Source organism: Schistocerca cancellata, chromosome 1 (genome assembly GCF_023864275.1).
Source record: "Schistocerca cancellata isolate TAMUIC-IGC-003103 chromosome 1, iqSchCanc2.1, whole genome shotgun sequence".
In the NCBI taxonomy this organism is placed as follows: Eukaryota; Metazoa; Arthropoda; class Insecta; order Orthoptera; family Acrididae; genus Schistocerca; species Schistocerca cancellata.
Genome location: NC_064626.1, coordinates 11,207,141 through 11,223,642, shown reverse-complemented (window position 1 = coordinate 11,223,642; position 16,502 = coordinate 11,207,141). Strand labels below are relative to the sequence as shown.

The window sequence follows — 16,502 nt, the reverse complement described above, 5'->3', positions numbered from 1 at the left end:
ATCACAAGTGTTGCAGTTGTAAGTGATACACATGACATGACTCAGCACATGCTTTGCTAGCAATGCGCAAAATTCTTCAACTGCAAACAGGGGCAAAGAAGATCATCATTGTTTCTGATGGTACTCCTATTCGTTCTAAAAATCGTTACCAGCTGTTTGAATTGAGTAAGTCGTTTGCGCCAACTGACCACGTATACAGAGCTACTGGTCACGGGAAGAGGCCTTGTGATGGTGTAGGAGGCCTGATGAAGCATGATGCTACAAAACAATCTTTCCTGACCTAATGCAGCTGCAATGCAGAATGTTGACGATTTTATGAGAGTCGAGAAATCTTACACATTCACAGCCCTCATTCTTTTGTCCAAAGAGGAAGTCGAAGAATTCTGTGGGCAGAAAAAAGGAGAATGGTGTAAACAAACAACTCCTGTGAAAGGAATTTAGAAGACACACTTTTGGACTCAAAGTGATGGGCGAGAACTCATATTGCACACACTTTAAAGTGCAAGAAAAAGAAATTTCGTTTGTTTGGTCAACACCTCAGAAACAGCAGGATAACATTCAGATTCACAACCTGAGAAGGGGGATGTTTGTGCATGTGTGTATAACTGCGACAGGTGGATTGCAGAGATTATAGACACCAGTTATGAGTTAAACGAAATTGTAGTGAACTTCAGGATACCACATTGACCAGCTGCTGGATATTGGTTTCCAGCTGAAGGACAGCAACAACGTCATCAGTGTTCACTTCCTGTCCACAATGTTTTGAAGATTGCAAGTAGTCCAGTTCAAATGGCTCAACAGGGAGGCATCACGCTATATTTAAGGAAGATACTGAAGCAGTGGAACAAATTTTTAGTTCATTGACTGGCTAATTTCAGTACAAACAGAGTGCACAGAAGTTGTATAAATTGAAAACTTTAAGTCTTTCGATCTTTCACATATATTTTGGAACCATTTAAAGTGGTTGCAAAATTAGTCTCTTACTCATCTTTCAAAACTAAAATTATGTTAAATAAGGCTAGGTTTTGATTTTTATAAGCCTATAATGTGATAATGTGGCAACAAAACAGTTTTTATGTATGGCAAAAATCTCAGTTATTTATAAAACCTGTTCAACCTAAAAGTGGAAGCTTTCTTTTTCAGACAATTTAAAACTATAAGGTACTAATCAACAGAAAAAAATCTTAATTTTATGGATTGGCATTCTTGAGTAAAAAAAATCCATAAATTATTTTAAAAAAGTTCAGAATGTTACAGTAAAACAACTTTGACATATAAGTGCAAATGGAGGATTTCTTTGTAATCATAAAGCAGTTATGTTTCAAATAAAAAAGAAAACACTAGAACTGTTCCAGAGATACACCATTTTAAAAATTTTTTTCCAGAATTCACATCTTCAAAACGGTATGCGCAGTGTCATCTTTGGAGGGCAGTATCTCGGAGCTGAAATTTTCTTGGAGAAACCAAAAAAATGTGTTCCTTACTTAGTCCTTCATTTTAACATGTGCTAAATTTAATAACATCTGAGACTATGAAGGTAAGACTTTTTCCTAGCCTGCCTGAATCGAGCCCTCCACACTAGTCTATCTTTTGCAAGTCTCTTCATGCCCGCATAGTTCCTGCCACTTACAGACTGCTGTGCTAGTGTCAGTCCTAGTCAAGGGAAAGGGAAATCTTATCAAAATTCAATGAAGGCGCGGTTGGATGATGAAATCTGGGGCCACTGGCAGAGTGTGGTAACACTCGACACCCAGCAGGGCAGGCAAGGTACACATGGCACTAGCGGGCACGGAGCTAAGACGGCGGTATTGCATGCACGATTTGTTTTAAGTGAAGCAACGTCGAGGCAGGAAACTGCAGCACTGATTTAAGTTACTGCGATGTACGAGACGGGGCACTAGGCCAGAGCCAAGAGTGGCAATTTGTAAGTGGTTGACGTGTGGGAATTTATCCCTGCCACAATTTCTGTCTCTCTCTGACACTACGTCAGAAGCAAGGGAGAAACCAATATAAAGAGAGAGGCAATTTTAGCTTGGGACAGAGTGTGCTAGGTCAGTCGAGCGTCGGAACGGGCCTGTGCTGGTCTATGCTTATACGGGCCAGTCTGGCAGCACTGTTTTAAGTATTCTGCATAAACTTGTTTTTGTTTCTAGGTGCTAGTTTGGGCTATATTCTGCCTCTGGGGACACAACACCAGAGCAGGATGGACCGGCGGCCTGGAACTCGGAGATCGCTCAGTCTGTCCGAAGGTAGGCAGTGACAGCGGTCTACGGCGTGTCCACTCGAGTCTTTGGGCCACATTCGCTTTCCACTTGGTGTACTGGGCTCCGAGCGAGGTGTATGCTGCAGGATGCACTTCAGCGCTACGACAGTGCCAGAGATGGCGGCGGGTGTTGCCATCTGGCAAGCACCACTAGTGACAAGTTGCGGCACAACATCCAGGAGGGTGCGGGTTCGAGTCCGGTCCCGTCCTGGGAGTAGCTGTGGCCCTCGGGCCACGGGTGACCAGTACACCCACCTTCGCCCCACAGTCAGACAGAGCGAGCCAAATGGGGCGGAGGGCGGCGAGGTCCAGGGACTGTAGCAGTCTCCGGAATCGTGGGCAGTGGAGCAGCGCAAGTCGCAACGCATCAGCGGGCGGCAACCAGGAGAGCAGGGCCAACTTCCAGGAGGGTGGCCTCGATGACGGCAGCAGCGGGTCGGCATATCAGGTGCCTGCTGAGCCAGCTAGACTCGCGATACAGCGCACAGACGGCACGCCGACACTACGCTTCACCCATTGAGTACTGTAAATTATCGGAATAAAAAAAGTTACCGAATACCACTGTATCACTCTGCACTGCCCCTTGACGCTCTTGAGCTTGCTCGGCCTCCTGACAAAACACGGCACAGTGGGTCCCGGCTTCAGCCCTGTCATCTGGGGTCTCGGGTTTGATCTCCTGACCCCACAATAGTGGTGTCAGAAGTGGTGCCAGTTACAACACTGGTACCAGATTTCCACTCCCACATCTTATGTCCAGCAAGTAGCGCTGAGGTGTACCTGTGTAGAGGAGTAGCTGAGGTGTCTGGTTGCGTTTGCGACACGTGGTCGTGCATATCTTGTTAGGTCATGTCATTTGCCAGGTGTTCGTCCATACCGGTATAGGGAGGAAAGCGGCACTGTTCACCTGCACACGAGCACGATGTGGATGGGTGAGTGATGTTTGACTTATGGTTCGTGTGTCATTCTTTTGTTGATTAGGATAGACTTTTTACAGGTGTCTTTTGTAAGGCCGGAGGAGCCTGTAGATTTATCTGGATTCAGGAGAAATAGGGGACATGATAACACAGCGCCTAAGCAACGTAATTTTTGTAACCTGTCAGGTCACGTATTACCGTGTACAAAGTGGGTGCCGAAGAATTGTTTTATTTGTAACAGATTTGGTCATTTGGCACGCAATTGATGAGACTGTAGATGGGCGATGATTCGCCACAAGAACTAAGTTTAAGGAGTAGCAGAGTGAAATTAATGGCAACTGTGGAGCTATAAGCAAGAATAATGGAAACACGGTCAGTGACTACAGTGGAAGCTGTAGCCGCTCAAACAGAGCAAATTCGGGTATTGTCGAAGGCGACGATATGCGACACAGAAAAATATGAAGAATTAGCAGGGAGATCTGACGCATAGCGAGTAGGGGAAGGGACGTCGGGTGAATGTAAATTGCAGGTCGGGGAGTGTCATAGATGGTTTGACGCGACATTGATTAACCCCTTTTCGGGTAAAACAACGGAAGATGTGTCGGTATTCCTTAATGACTTATCACAATGGCTGAGGCCAATGGGTGGTCGGATGTAGTAGTGTTGAGAGTGGCAAAGTTATGCTTGATAGGGGATGCCAAGTCGTATGTACTGTACCATGAAACGATGAACAATGTGGGGATTTTTGCAGAGCTTGAGGCTTGGTTACGCCAGAGGTACCAAAAACAGAATAGTAGCAGGTTTTTCGGGAAAAATTAAGGGTGTTAGTTATGAGAAGAAATGAGACTATGGAGGTTTTCTCAGACACGATTCGAAAGCTGAATGCACAAACGTACAAACCGTCACAGAATGGGGAAACTAATATAGTGCTGTTACAAAAGGCCGAGAACACGGCATTTGATGTATTTTTCCGGGGAGTACCGCCGGAGATGTCACGTCGGGTGAGAATGGAGAATCCCAGTGATCTTGCAACAGCTCCAAGGATTGCCACATACGTAGAAGAGGTAGATTATGCGACGAAGCAAAGGGTGGAGCATAAAGTTCTGGCAGCAGAAATTAAGTGTTTTGGTTGTGGCCAGGTAGGGCATATTAGGAGGCAGTGTCAGCATCAATTCCATTGTTACTCGTGGGAAAATGGGTCACCGGGCAGTGAACTACAGGAGTAAAAGTAGGGCGGAACATCGGCGACAGCAGCCGCTAAACGAGAACGAGACTGCTTCAACTGTCGGGGGGCGGTCCCAGTGAAATTAGGTAACGTGCTTGTAGGTGCACAGATGGAATGCTGCTTATTAGGCTTGGTGAACGGAAGGGAACAGAGGTTTCTGGTTGACACGGGGCACACATGTCTGTTCTTAGTCTAGACCTGCTTAGCAGGAGAAGGCTTGAGCCACCACGTTATAGGCTATGTGGAGTGGGAGATAATAAAGTGGAGTCATTGGATATGATGGTATTTCAATTCATGATCACAGGAACTAAATTTAGTGAGCAGGTAGAGGTGTTGCCACGTGTAGCTCAGACTGGACTTCCTCGACAAACATTGTGCGAAGATAGATCTTTGGCAACAAACAGTGGAACTCGGTGGAACATTGTTTCGCATGGGGGAAATGGTTGCAAATGTACGAATGTCACAAGGCACACTTAACATGAAGGAGACACCAGCTAAACTGTGAATGGATTCATTAAAGGTCGATCAGCAGGATAACATACCGGCAGATACAGGGAAGGTAGTTTGGGTTTCGATAAATATGGACTTACCAAAGGAGACATTGAATATGGTGGAGCCACTCTCAAGAAATGAGGAGTTGGATAATGTGCTCTGTTTCGTGCAAAGGAGTTTAGTTCACGCAAGTTATGTGGAAGGAGATTATAGAGTTCCTGTAAGTCGAAAGGGTTGGGGGTTTTTTGATGATAACCTGGATAAGGAGGATTTAGAGGCAAGCCATAAGCAATTAAGGGGAAAATTACAGCATTTGCAGGGAGACAAGAGGGTCGCGTTGGAGGAATTATTATTGACATTTAGTGATTTATTCGGAACGGATGGTAGGTTACCAGCAACACCGATTACAAAGCATCACATATCAATGGAAGATAATACAAACGTGTTTAGGAAACCATATAGGATAGAATGTCATATGCAACCACTACTAGAGGAGTTTATAGAACAACTACTACGGGATGGAATCACAGAACATAGCGCTAGTCCATATTCAAGCAATGTAGTACTCGTATCTAAGAAGTCACAGGATGGTACAAAGAAATATAGGTTTTGTTGTGATTATAGGTTTCTGAATGGGAAAACCATTTCGGATGCATACCCAATTCCGAATATCACAGACACATTGGACAATCTACGACAATGTATTTTACAACGATTGATTTACGTAGTGGATACCATCAGTTGTAAGTAGTGCCAGAGGATAGGGCAAAGACAGGTTTTACTGTTCCTGGGGGACACTATCAGTATAGATATATGCCGTTCTGGTTGAAGAATGCACCGGCAACTTCTCAGCGATTATTAGATGAGAATTTAAGCAGATTGAAACCAAAGACATGTATGGTTTACCTAGACGACATTATAATATTTTCGTAGGATATACCAGAACATGTATTGCATTTAAGAGAAGTCTTTATAAGATTGAGGTCGGCACAGTTAGCATTAAGTTTTGAAAAATGTAATTTTGCGCAGATGCAGGTCAAATATTTAGGTCATGTAATTAGTGAACAAGGGGTTCAAAGCGATCCTCGGTTAACAGAGGTGGTTCAAAAATTTTCCGACACCACATACGATGAACCCTTCCCCCCTGAACCATGGACCTTGTCGTTGGTGGGGAGGCTTGCGTGCCTCAGCGATACAGATGGCCGTACCGTAGGTCAACCACAATGGAGGGGTATCTGTTGAGAGGCCAGACAAACATGTGGTTCCCGAAGAGGGGCAGCAGCCTTTTCAGTAATTGCAGGGGCAACAGTCTGGATGATTGACTGATCTAGCCCTGTAACACTAACCAAAACAGCCTTGCTATTTTGGTACTGCGAACGGCTGAAAGCAAGGGGAAACTACAGCCGTAATTTTTCCCGAGGGCATGCAGCTTTACTGTATGATTAAATGATGATGGCATCATCTTGGGTAAAATGTTCCGGAGGTAAAATAGTCCTCCATTTGGATCTCCGGGCGGGGACTACTCAAGAGGACGTCGTTATCAGGAGAAAGAAAACTGGCATTCTACGGATTGGAGCGTGGAATGTCAGATCCCTTAATCGGGCAGGTAGGTTAGAAAATTTAAAAAGGGAAATGGATAGGTTAAAGTTAGATATAGTGGGAATTAGCGAAGTTCGGTGGCAGGAGGAATAAGTCTTTTGGTCAGGCGAATACAGGGTTATAAATACAAAATCAAATAGGGGTAATGCAGAAGTAGGTTTAATAATGAATAAAAAAAATAGGAGTGCGGGTAAGCACAAACAGCATAGTGAACGCATGTTTGTGGCCAAGATAGATACAAAGCTCACGCCTACTACAGTAGTACAAGTTTATTTGCCAACTAGCTCTGCAGATGATGAAGAAATTGAGGAATTTAATAGTGATGGGTGACTGGAATTCGACAGTAGGAAAAGGAAGAGAAGGAAATGTAGTAGGTAAATATAGATTGGGGCTAAGAAATGAAAGAGGAAGCCGCCTGGTAGAATTTTGCACAGAGCATAACTTAATCATAGCTAACACTTGGGTCAAGAATCATGAAAGAAGGTTGTATGCATGGAAGAACCCTGGAGATTCTAAAAGGTTTCAGATAGATTATATAATGGTAAGACAGAGATTTAGGAACCAGATTTTAAATTGTAAGACATTTCCAGGGGCAGATGTGGACTCTGACCACACTCTATTGGTTATGACCTGTAGATTAAAACTGAAGAAACTGCAAAAAGGTGGGAATTTAAGGAGATGGGACCTGGATAAACTGAAAGAACCAGAGGTTCTACAGAGTATCAGGGAGAGCATAAGAGAACAATTGACAGGAATGGGGGAAAGAAATACAGTAGAAGATGAATGGGTAGCTTTGAGGGATGAAGTAGTGAAGGCAGCAGAGGATCAAGTAGGTAAAAAGATGAGGGCTAGTAGAAATCCTTGGGTACAGAAGAGGTACTGAATTTACTTGATGAAAGGAGAAAATACAGAAATGCAGTAAGTGAAGCAGGCAAAAAGGAATACAAATGTCTCAAAAATGAGATAGACAGGAAGTGCAAAATGGCTAAGCAGAGATGGCTAGAGGACAAATGTAAGGATGTAGAGGCTTATCTCAAAAGGGGTAGGATAGATACTGCCTACAGGAAAATTAAAGAGACCTTTGGAGAAAAGAGAACCACTTGCATGAATATCAAGAGCTCAGATGGAAACCCAGTTCTAAGCAAAGAAGGGAAAGCAGAAAGGTGGAAGGAGTATATAGAGGGTCTATACAGGGGCGATGTTCTTGAGGACAATATTATGGAAATGGAAGAGGTGGTAGATGAAGACGAAATGGGAGATATGATACTGCGTGAAGAGTTTGACAGAGCACTGAAAGACCTAAGTCGAAACAAGGCCCCGGGAGTAGACAACATTCCATTAGACCTACTGACAGCCTTGGGAGAGCCAGGCCTAACAAAACTCTACCATAGACCTACTGACAGCCTTGGGAGAGCCAGGCCTAACAAAACTCTACCATCTGGTGAGTAAGATGTATGAGACAGGCGAAATTCCCTCAGACTTCAAGAAGAATGTAGTAATTCCAATCCCAAAGAAAGCAGGTGTTGACAGATGTGAAAATTACCGAACTATCAGTTTAATAAGTCACAGCTGCAAAATAATAACGAGAATTCTATACAGACGAATGGAAAAACTGGTAGAAGCTGGCCTCGGGGAAGATCAGTTTGGATTCCGTAGAAATGTTGGAACACGTGAGGCAATATTGACCCTACGACTTATCTTAGAAGAAAGATTAAGGAAAAGCAAACCTACTTTTCTAGCATTTGTAGACTTAGAGAAAGCGTTTGACAATGTTGACTGGAATACTCTCTTTCAAATTCTGAAGGTGGCAGGGGTAAAATACAGGGAGCGAAGGGCTATTTACAATTTGTACAGAAACCAGATGGCAGTTATGAGTCGAGGGACATGAAAGGGAAGCAGTGGTTGGGAAGGGAGTGAGACAGGGTTGTGGCCTGTCCCCGATGTTATTCAATCTGTATATTGAGGAAGCAGTAAAGGAAACAAAAGAAAAGTTCGGAGTAGGTATTAAAATCCGTGGAGAAGAAATCAAAACTTTGAGGTTCGCCGATGACATTGTAATTCTGTCAGAGACAGCAAAGGACTTGGAAGAGCAGTTGAACGGAATGGACATTATCTTGAAAGGAGGGTATAAGATAAACATCAACAAAAGCAAAACGAGGATAATGGAATGTAGTCGAATTAAATTGGGTGATGCTGAGGAAATTAGATTAGGAAATGAGACACTTAAAGTAGTAAAGGAGTTTTGCTATTTAGGGAGTAAAATAACTGATGATGATCGAAGTAGAGAGGATATAAAATGTAGACTGGCAATGGCAAGGAAAGTGTTTCTGAAGAAGAGAAATTTGTTAACATCGAGTATAGATTTAAGTGTCAGGAAGTCGTTTCTGAAAGTATTTGTATGGAGTGTAGCCATGTATGGAAGTGAAGCATGGACGATAAATAGTTTAGACAAGAAGAGAATAGAAGCTTTCGAAATGTGGTGCTATAGAAGAATGCTGAAGATTAGATGGGTAGATCACATAACTAATGAGGAGGTATTGAATAGAATTGGGGAGAAGAGGAGCTTGTGGCACAACTTCAGTAGAAGAAGGGATCGGTTGCTAGGGCATGTTCTGAGGCATCAAGGGGTCACCAATTTAGTACTGGAGGGCAGCGTGGAGGGTAAAAATCGTAGAGGGAGACCAAGAGATGAATCCACTAAGCAGATTCAGAAAGATGTAGGCTGCAGTAGGTACTGGGAGATGAAGAAGCTTGCACAGGATAGAGTAGCATGGAGAGCTGCATCAAACCAGTCTCAGGACTAAAGACCACAACAACAACAACATACGATGAAGCAGTTAGAATCGTATATTGAGTTATGTTCATATTATCGTAAATTTGTAAAAGACTTTGCTAAAACAGCCGAGCCATTAACAAAGCTTTTAAAGAAAGGGGTTAAATTAGTTAAAGATTAGTTTCTGGTGCGGTATTGGTATTTCTGAATTTTGAAGAAGACTTCTCTTATCATGTGACGCTTCAAGTGGCGCAGTAGGATGTGTTTTGGGGCAAATGGTGAATGGACAGGAGCATCCAGTGGCATATGCTTCTAAACAGTTAAATAGGGCAGAGTGGAATTATTCCATAACGGAAAAAGAGATGTTGGCTGTAATATATAGAGTAACATATTTTCGTTGTTACCTTTATGCTAGGAAGTTTAAGGTCACGATAGATCATGCAGCGTTGAGATGGTTACTGGGACTCAAGGACCCCTCTAGTCGATTAAAACGGTGGGCTCTAAAATTCAGTGAATTTTTCTTTGAAGTAATTCATAAGCCAGGGAAGAAACACGGGAATGCAGTTGCATTAAGTCGTAAATTAGACGCATTAGAAGTAATGGGTAAGAGTGTTGCGGAATGGCAAATGGCACAAGCAGAGGATGAGGAGTGGCAGGGTTTTAGAACACAACCACATTTCATTGTGGAGGGAAATTTGTTGTGTAGAGTTACCAGGTGCAGACCACGGGCAGTGGTACCAAAGAGTTTGAGAGAGGAAGTCTTAAAACAGGCCCATCATCATGTGCTCTCGAGGCATGGTGGTCGTCGAGCAACGGGAAGACAAGTAGCAGAACGATTTTGGTGGCGCACTGGGAGAAGGGATGTGGAACAATACGTAGCAAATTGTGTGCCACGTGCACAGCGAGCAGATGTGACGCGCACAAGAATTCCATTGCAACGGTTACCAGGGGCTTCCTAGATATTCGCAGGCCATACAACAAAACACCGGCAGGAAATCATTATGTTTTAACTATAATTGATCACTTTTTGTGGTTTCTAGCCATGGTCGCAATACTAGACCAACAGGCAAGCACGGTAGCACAAGCTTTAGTTTATTGAGAATTAAAAAATTACTTACCAGTCCATTTCATCCACAGGTGAGAGCGGAGCGAGTACATAGGACAATTTCAAAAATGCTAAGTTATTATGTGAATGGAAACCACGATAACTGGGACATTTTTCTTCCATATGTGGTATCGAGTTATTTATTCATTCATTATATACATTCAGGGGGCGTTATGTCACCATTCAAGGTGGTCTATGGAAGAAAGATACCATCGCCATTTGATGTTCTATGTCTGAAATCAGGCGCTAAAGGAAAAGCAGTAAGGGAATTTGCACAAACAGTACGGGAAGTATGGAACAGGGTATAGAAGGCCAATACGAAACCGTTAGAGGGGCAGGAAGAACCGAATAAGGGGTTAGGACCTTTACCACAGTACATGGTAGGTCAATGGGTATTAATCATGAATCCACATACACCTAAGGGAAAGACGAAAAAATTCTTGATAAAGTACCACGGACCATACCAGGTCAGCCGCCAACAAAAACATCCATTATCCACATGAGTAGAGTAAGCCTTTTAAAGGAATGGTGGACGGATTACCTCAATTACAAGGAAGTGACCCGATTGCAGAGGCTAGGCAAAGCAAGCGGCAGGAGGTCTCGGGAGAAGGACAACAGCAGACGCATAACGTTCCGTATGCATTACGGTCACAGAGGGAGTAAATTATTGTATGTGTAATATTGTATGGCATGTTTACATTTTGTGTTTCAAGGGATAATTTGCGTTTTGTTTTTTGTGGTTCCCCCCCCCCCCCCCTCGTGTTTTGGTGGGTCTGATAATAGTTGCCCCTCCTTTTTTTCCCCCCTCTCTCTTCTCCCCCCCCCCCCCCCCCCCCCTAGAGAATTCGATAAGGACAGAGAGAACTACCGAGAATCTTTGAGGATGTCGTACGATGATGTAATAACTTGTAGTGGAAAATGGGTGGTACAGGCATGTTTCGTTCCTTTTCTTTGCAAGGTCAGAACGTTTGTGGACGTGCTGGAAGATAGCCATGGGGAAAGCCTAGAGACAAGGGTCTTGAATAACAGCAAGCTCGTTCAAACCTTAGCAGAGGAGTTGACTCGGGGAGAGATATGGGAAATTATAAATAGCAATTTAGAGATGCTGCAGAAACGATTAAACATATTGGATGGTAAGTTAGCTATTGCCAGGTTGCTCAGGGCATTAGCAGACCTATTAAGTGACACACGTACAGAAGTAACAATGTTACACAAAGCAGTATATCATGCAGTAAATGGGCATCTTAGTCCAGTGTTAATCTCGCCAGACGATCTTTTTAGAGGATTACAATTAGCGAAGAGGCAATTTCCACCAGATATAGAACATGTAGTGGAGGTAACTCGGGCCACTATACCAATATTTTTTCATGTGTCGTTGGTGCAGGTGAGGACAAATGGGGAGCGAGTTTACATCGATGTCAATTTTCCAGTACTCAGAGTTGTTATCGACACATTCCCATTCCCCCAGTGAAATGGAAGGAGATTGGAAAATGGGTGCAGATTAGGATGGTGACGTACTTTTTATTTCGGCGAACAAAGCAGCTCATGGAGTACTATCATTGTCAGAGGTGGAGCATTGTACACACGGACGAGTGACGACTTGCCACAATCTACCAGTTTTTTCGGATAGTAGTACATGCGAAGTTGGATTGTTCCTGGGGATTACAAATGGCTCAGATTGTGAGAAAAAGGTGTTATCGACACATTCCTACTTCCAGAAGGTAGGGAGGCATTGGTTATATTTGATATTTATGCCAATACGGGTGATGGCCACTTATTATACCAATCAGAGAGCGGATAAAATTAGGAGGTTGCAACTGCGGGAGACTGGAATAATTATAAATGGTGCGGTTTGTGAGATTGTCGGGGAGGATTTCCGTCTTCCACCATCACATACGGGTGATACAGCTTTAACTTTGTCACAGGGAACATTGTTTTATCCGGAAGGGGTTCTGGAGATATTACCAGTGCAGAATCTGACACATTTGAACTCCACATTAAACCCAGAGTTTTTAGAAACATTGCATGCCTTGAAACTTCCTGGCAGATTAAAACCGTGTGCCGGACTGAGACTCGAGCTCGGGACCTTTGCCTTTCGCGGGCAAGTGCTCTACCGACTGAGCTACCCGTGCACGACTCACGCCCCGTTCTCACAGCTTTAATTCCGCCAGTAAAGCTGTGAGAACAGGGCGCGAGTCGTGCACGGGTAGCTCAGTCGGTAGAGCACTTGCCCGCGAAAGGCAAAGGTCCCGAGTTCGAGTCTCGGTCCGGCACACAGTTTTAATCTGCCAGGAAGTTTCATATCAGCGCACACTCCGCTGTAGAGTGAAAATTTCATTCTATTGCATTCCTTTATTAATGCACAGGAAGGATCCATCACGGTTAACAAAGTATTGGAACACATTCGAACAGCATCAGAGCAACTGGATAATGAGAGTGAGCATTTCAGCCACAATGTGTGCCATTTTTCTATTTTTCTTGAGTATAGCTTTGTGGAGTATGTAGAAACGAGTACCAGTGGAGGAGGTGCCAACACATCAGTTGCCTACGGCATGTGTAAACGGTGTATAGATGTAGAGTTAATGTTTTGATGATCTCGTTAGTTTTAGTCTGTAAAATGTAAGTTTTGTGAACAAGGTATGTTTACGCAGCCACAGGCCACGTCTGTTTTATCTCGAATAGGGACGAATCTTGTCGAAAGGAGGGAGGTGTGCTGCGCTAGTGTCAATCCTATTCGAGGGAAAGGGAAATCTTATCAAACTTCAATGGGTGATGAAATCTGGGGCCGCTGGCAGAGTGTGGTAACAGTCGACACCCAGCGGGGCAGGCAAGGTAAACGTGGCACTCGCGGGTGCGGATCTGCAATGGTGGTATTGCACGCACGATTTGTTTTGAGTGAAGCAACAACGAGGCAGGAAACTGCAGCATTGATTTAAGTTACTGCGATGTATGAGGCAGGGCACTAGGCCAGAGCCAAGAGTGGCGATTTGTAAGTGGTTGGCATGTGGGAATTCATCCCTGCCACAGTTTCTGTCTCTCTCTCTGACACAACATCAGAATCGAGGGAGAAACCAATATAAATAGATGGGCAATTTTAGTTTGGAACAGAGGGTCAGTTGAGCATTGGGACGGACCTGTGCTGGTCGACACTTCTAGCGACTAGTCTGACAGCAATGTTATAAGTAGTCTGAATGAACTTGTACTTTGTTTCTATGTACTTGTTCCGGCTATATTCCGCCTCCGGGGACACAACTCCAGCGGGCGCTGACCAGGAGAGCACGACTGACTTCCAGCAGGGCGACTTGATGATGGCAGCAGGAGCATTGGCATACCAGGAGTCTGCTGAGCCGGCTGGACTCGCAGGACAGCATGCCGATAGTACCCCAACACTACGCTTCTCCCATCGAGTACTGTAAATTATCAGAATAAACAAATGTTACTAAATACTGCTGTATCACTCTGCACTGCCCCTTGATGCTCTTGAACTTGCTCAACCTCCTGACAAAATATGGCGGGGTGGGTCCCGGCTTCAGCTGTGCCATCTGGAGTCCCGAGTTAGACCCCCAACCCTGCAATAAGGTACTTCAGTCAGGTTACTGTACTCATAAATTGGTCCCTTCGGTACTTTTTAGTGCCTGTCCACTGCCCTCTATTACCAAATGAACTACTACTCGATCTTCTTGCAATTGCAAGTGGCATATCAACATCACAGCTCTTCTGGAAATGCTCGACGATACATCATTCATTTTTATAAATACAGGCAACCCATGACATTTCGACACTGTGCGACTAGAACAAATTTTTGACTGTAGCCAAAATATGTCAGTTTGTCAGGCTGCTGTACTGAACATACTACAATGACCACACAGTCAAGACTGTGCAGTAATGGAGAATCCAAAATAAAGGGATATACTAATCCAACTAACGATAGTCAATGTGGCAGATTGCTATCATATTAATACAAAAGCTTGAAAGCTACGGCAAAGGCCAAGGAGAATAATGGCTAAAATAGTATGTTGACAACAGAAGGCAGTATGTGCTCAATACTCGCACAAACAAAGTTGACATTCGGTATGGTGGCTGATGCGAGCTACTGTAAATGGGAAATGCCTTTACAGCCGCTCCCATCAGGCACCGCGTTGAGTGTCAGCTTTGTTTGTACGTATAATGCAGGGACTGGAAGCTGATCTGCGACCAAGGCTGTTAAGTATGAGGTAACACAGTATTCTATACTTTGTTCACTATTATTGGACCAGTTTATAAACAATCTTAAAGTCAATCAGAAGGAACAAAACCTGCTGTATGCCGATGACGTGATATTAGTAAAACAGAAGCTGAAATCTAATTTTTTTCAAAAACCAGCAGTGTAGTGAGAACAACTGAAAAGTCTAATATTACAATGGTAACTAAGAACCAGTCACCTATAACCTAACCGAGACACTGGGCTACAAGACAGATTTGTATGTCACTACAATTAAGACTCCACACCAACTCGTAATCAAACTGTCGCTGTCCAACCTACCCTAGACCTGGGACTACATTAGAGATCACTTTGTCACCACAACCTACAATGCAAAAAATAATACACAGACAACAGAAATATTGTCAGTAACCTATTTCCTTTATGTCTGTGCACAAAAGACTTATTTTCATTATAAATGTAGCCTAAACAAAAAGTCGGTCCTCATAGTGTTTATTAACAAAGGAATGAAGACCACATAGATAAATTTATTGATGAAACAAGACTGCAGGAAGCTGCCAGTGTAAAATTTTTGGTAATTATGTCAGACAATAAGCTCCAATGGAGAAAACGCTGAGGCAATGTCTGCTATAAATGAAGTACTGTACTATTTAGTACGAAACAGTTTGCACATAAGATAATAAGCAACTTCCGTGCCCAGTGTAAATGGTCTTTTTGAATCATACTTACACTGTGGAATTATAGTATAAGAAAACTCCAGTTTCAATAATATAAATGGGAGGAAGAAAAAAAGGTGTCGTCTCTCTAATGTCCCATCCTTGAGAAAATAACACAAGAATGGTGCAAACAGAAATCAATTACAGTACTACACTATGTAAGATACACAATAAACCGTTACGTAGGTCGTGGATAATAGAAGTAGATATATAAATCGAGCCCAATTCAAAATATATTGTTACATAATATTGAGGAAATAAAGCCTAGCTGGTTCCTCAATATTATTTCTGCTTTCCAACAAAAACATGTCTGCAATGTTACTTTCATCAACAAAAGTAAATTGGAATGTCTGTTAAATCAAGCGCTTTATATATTTGTAACAGGTTGACAAGTTTCTCAAAACCGCCCATGATGAACTATTAGAATTAAATAACAGTCGTGAATTTTATGCCACAAAATTTCTAATGCCATTTTGTGCAGACTTCACCGACTACTAAAAAATGTAAACCGAAAACAAAGACGGCCATACGGTCTCAACAGAGTTGAAAACACCGATAGACTGAGACACATTTCAAATTAAAATTATCTGCAACTCCTTTCACATAAAAGGCCTGATAACTGCAAAACTAAAACTTACATTTTCACCACAATTCATACAAAGGCTTTCAATTTCTGTTGTTTCGGGATCTGGGTCATCTGCAGCTAGATCTCTAAATATCGGCTTTTTATCAATGTCCCTTGACATACTCAGCTTACAAACGTCAACCAAATTACACGCGTAAACAACACGCAAGACGCAAGTATTACATACAAAACAAATCAAAGAGTCCACTAATCATGGCACAAAGACATCTCACTCATCAACCGATGGCGACTTGCCAAACCACTGAAACGAAATAAGTTGAACATTTCTAAATGAAATTTTCACTCTACAGCGGAGTGTGCGCTGATATGAAACTTCCTGGCAGACCGAGACTCGAACCCGATCAAAACTGTGTGCCGGACCGAGACTCGAACCGGCACACAGTTTTGATCTGCCAGGAAGTTTAAAGTCGAACGTGTCTACACAGAAAAAAAGGCCAGAAAAAGGCTGAAACTAATTAAAAAATATTATTATGTCATTTTAGTTTTGTAAAAAATTATACTTTGGAACAGATCAACATTAATTTATGTTTATTTTCTTAAATTTGAGTGTGCTGGAGGTAACAGCTAT

The 16,502-nt window shown here is 43.0% G+C and overlaps 1 protein-coding gene across 1 annotated transcript in view; it reads right to left on the bottom strand.

Annotated features, from left to right (window-relative positions):
- LOC126164060 (zinc finger protein ZPR1) overlaps positions 1 to 16,155 on the bottom strand; it is a 64,159-nt gene extending 48,004 nt beyond the window's left edge. The window contains exon 1 of the mRNA XM_049920207.1: positions 15,927 to 16,155. Within this exon, the coding sequence (XP_049776164.1) occupies positions 15,927 to 16,034 (108 nt within the window). The 5' untranslated portion in view covers positions 16,035 to 16,155. The remainder of the gene's footprint in view (positions 1 to 15,926) is intronic.
- Positions 16,156 to 16,502: the final 347 nt, after the last annotated feature.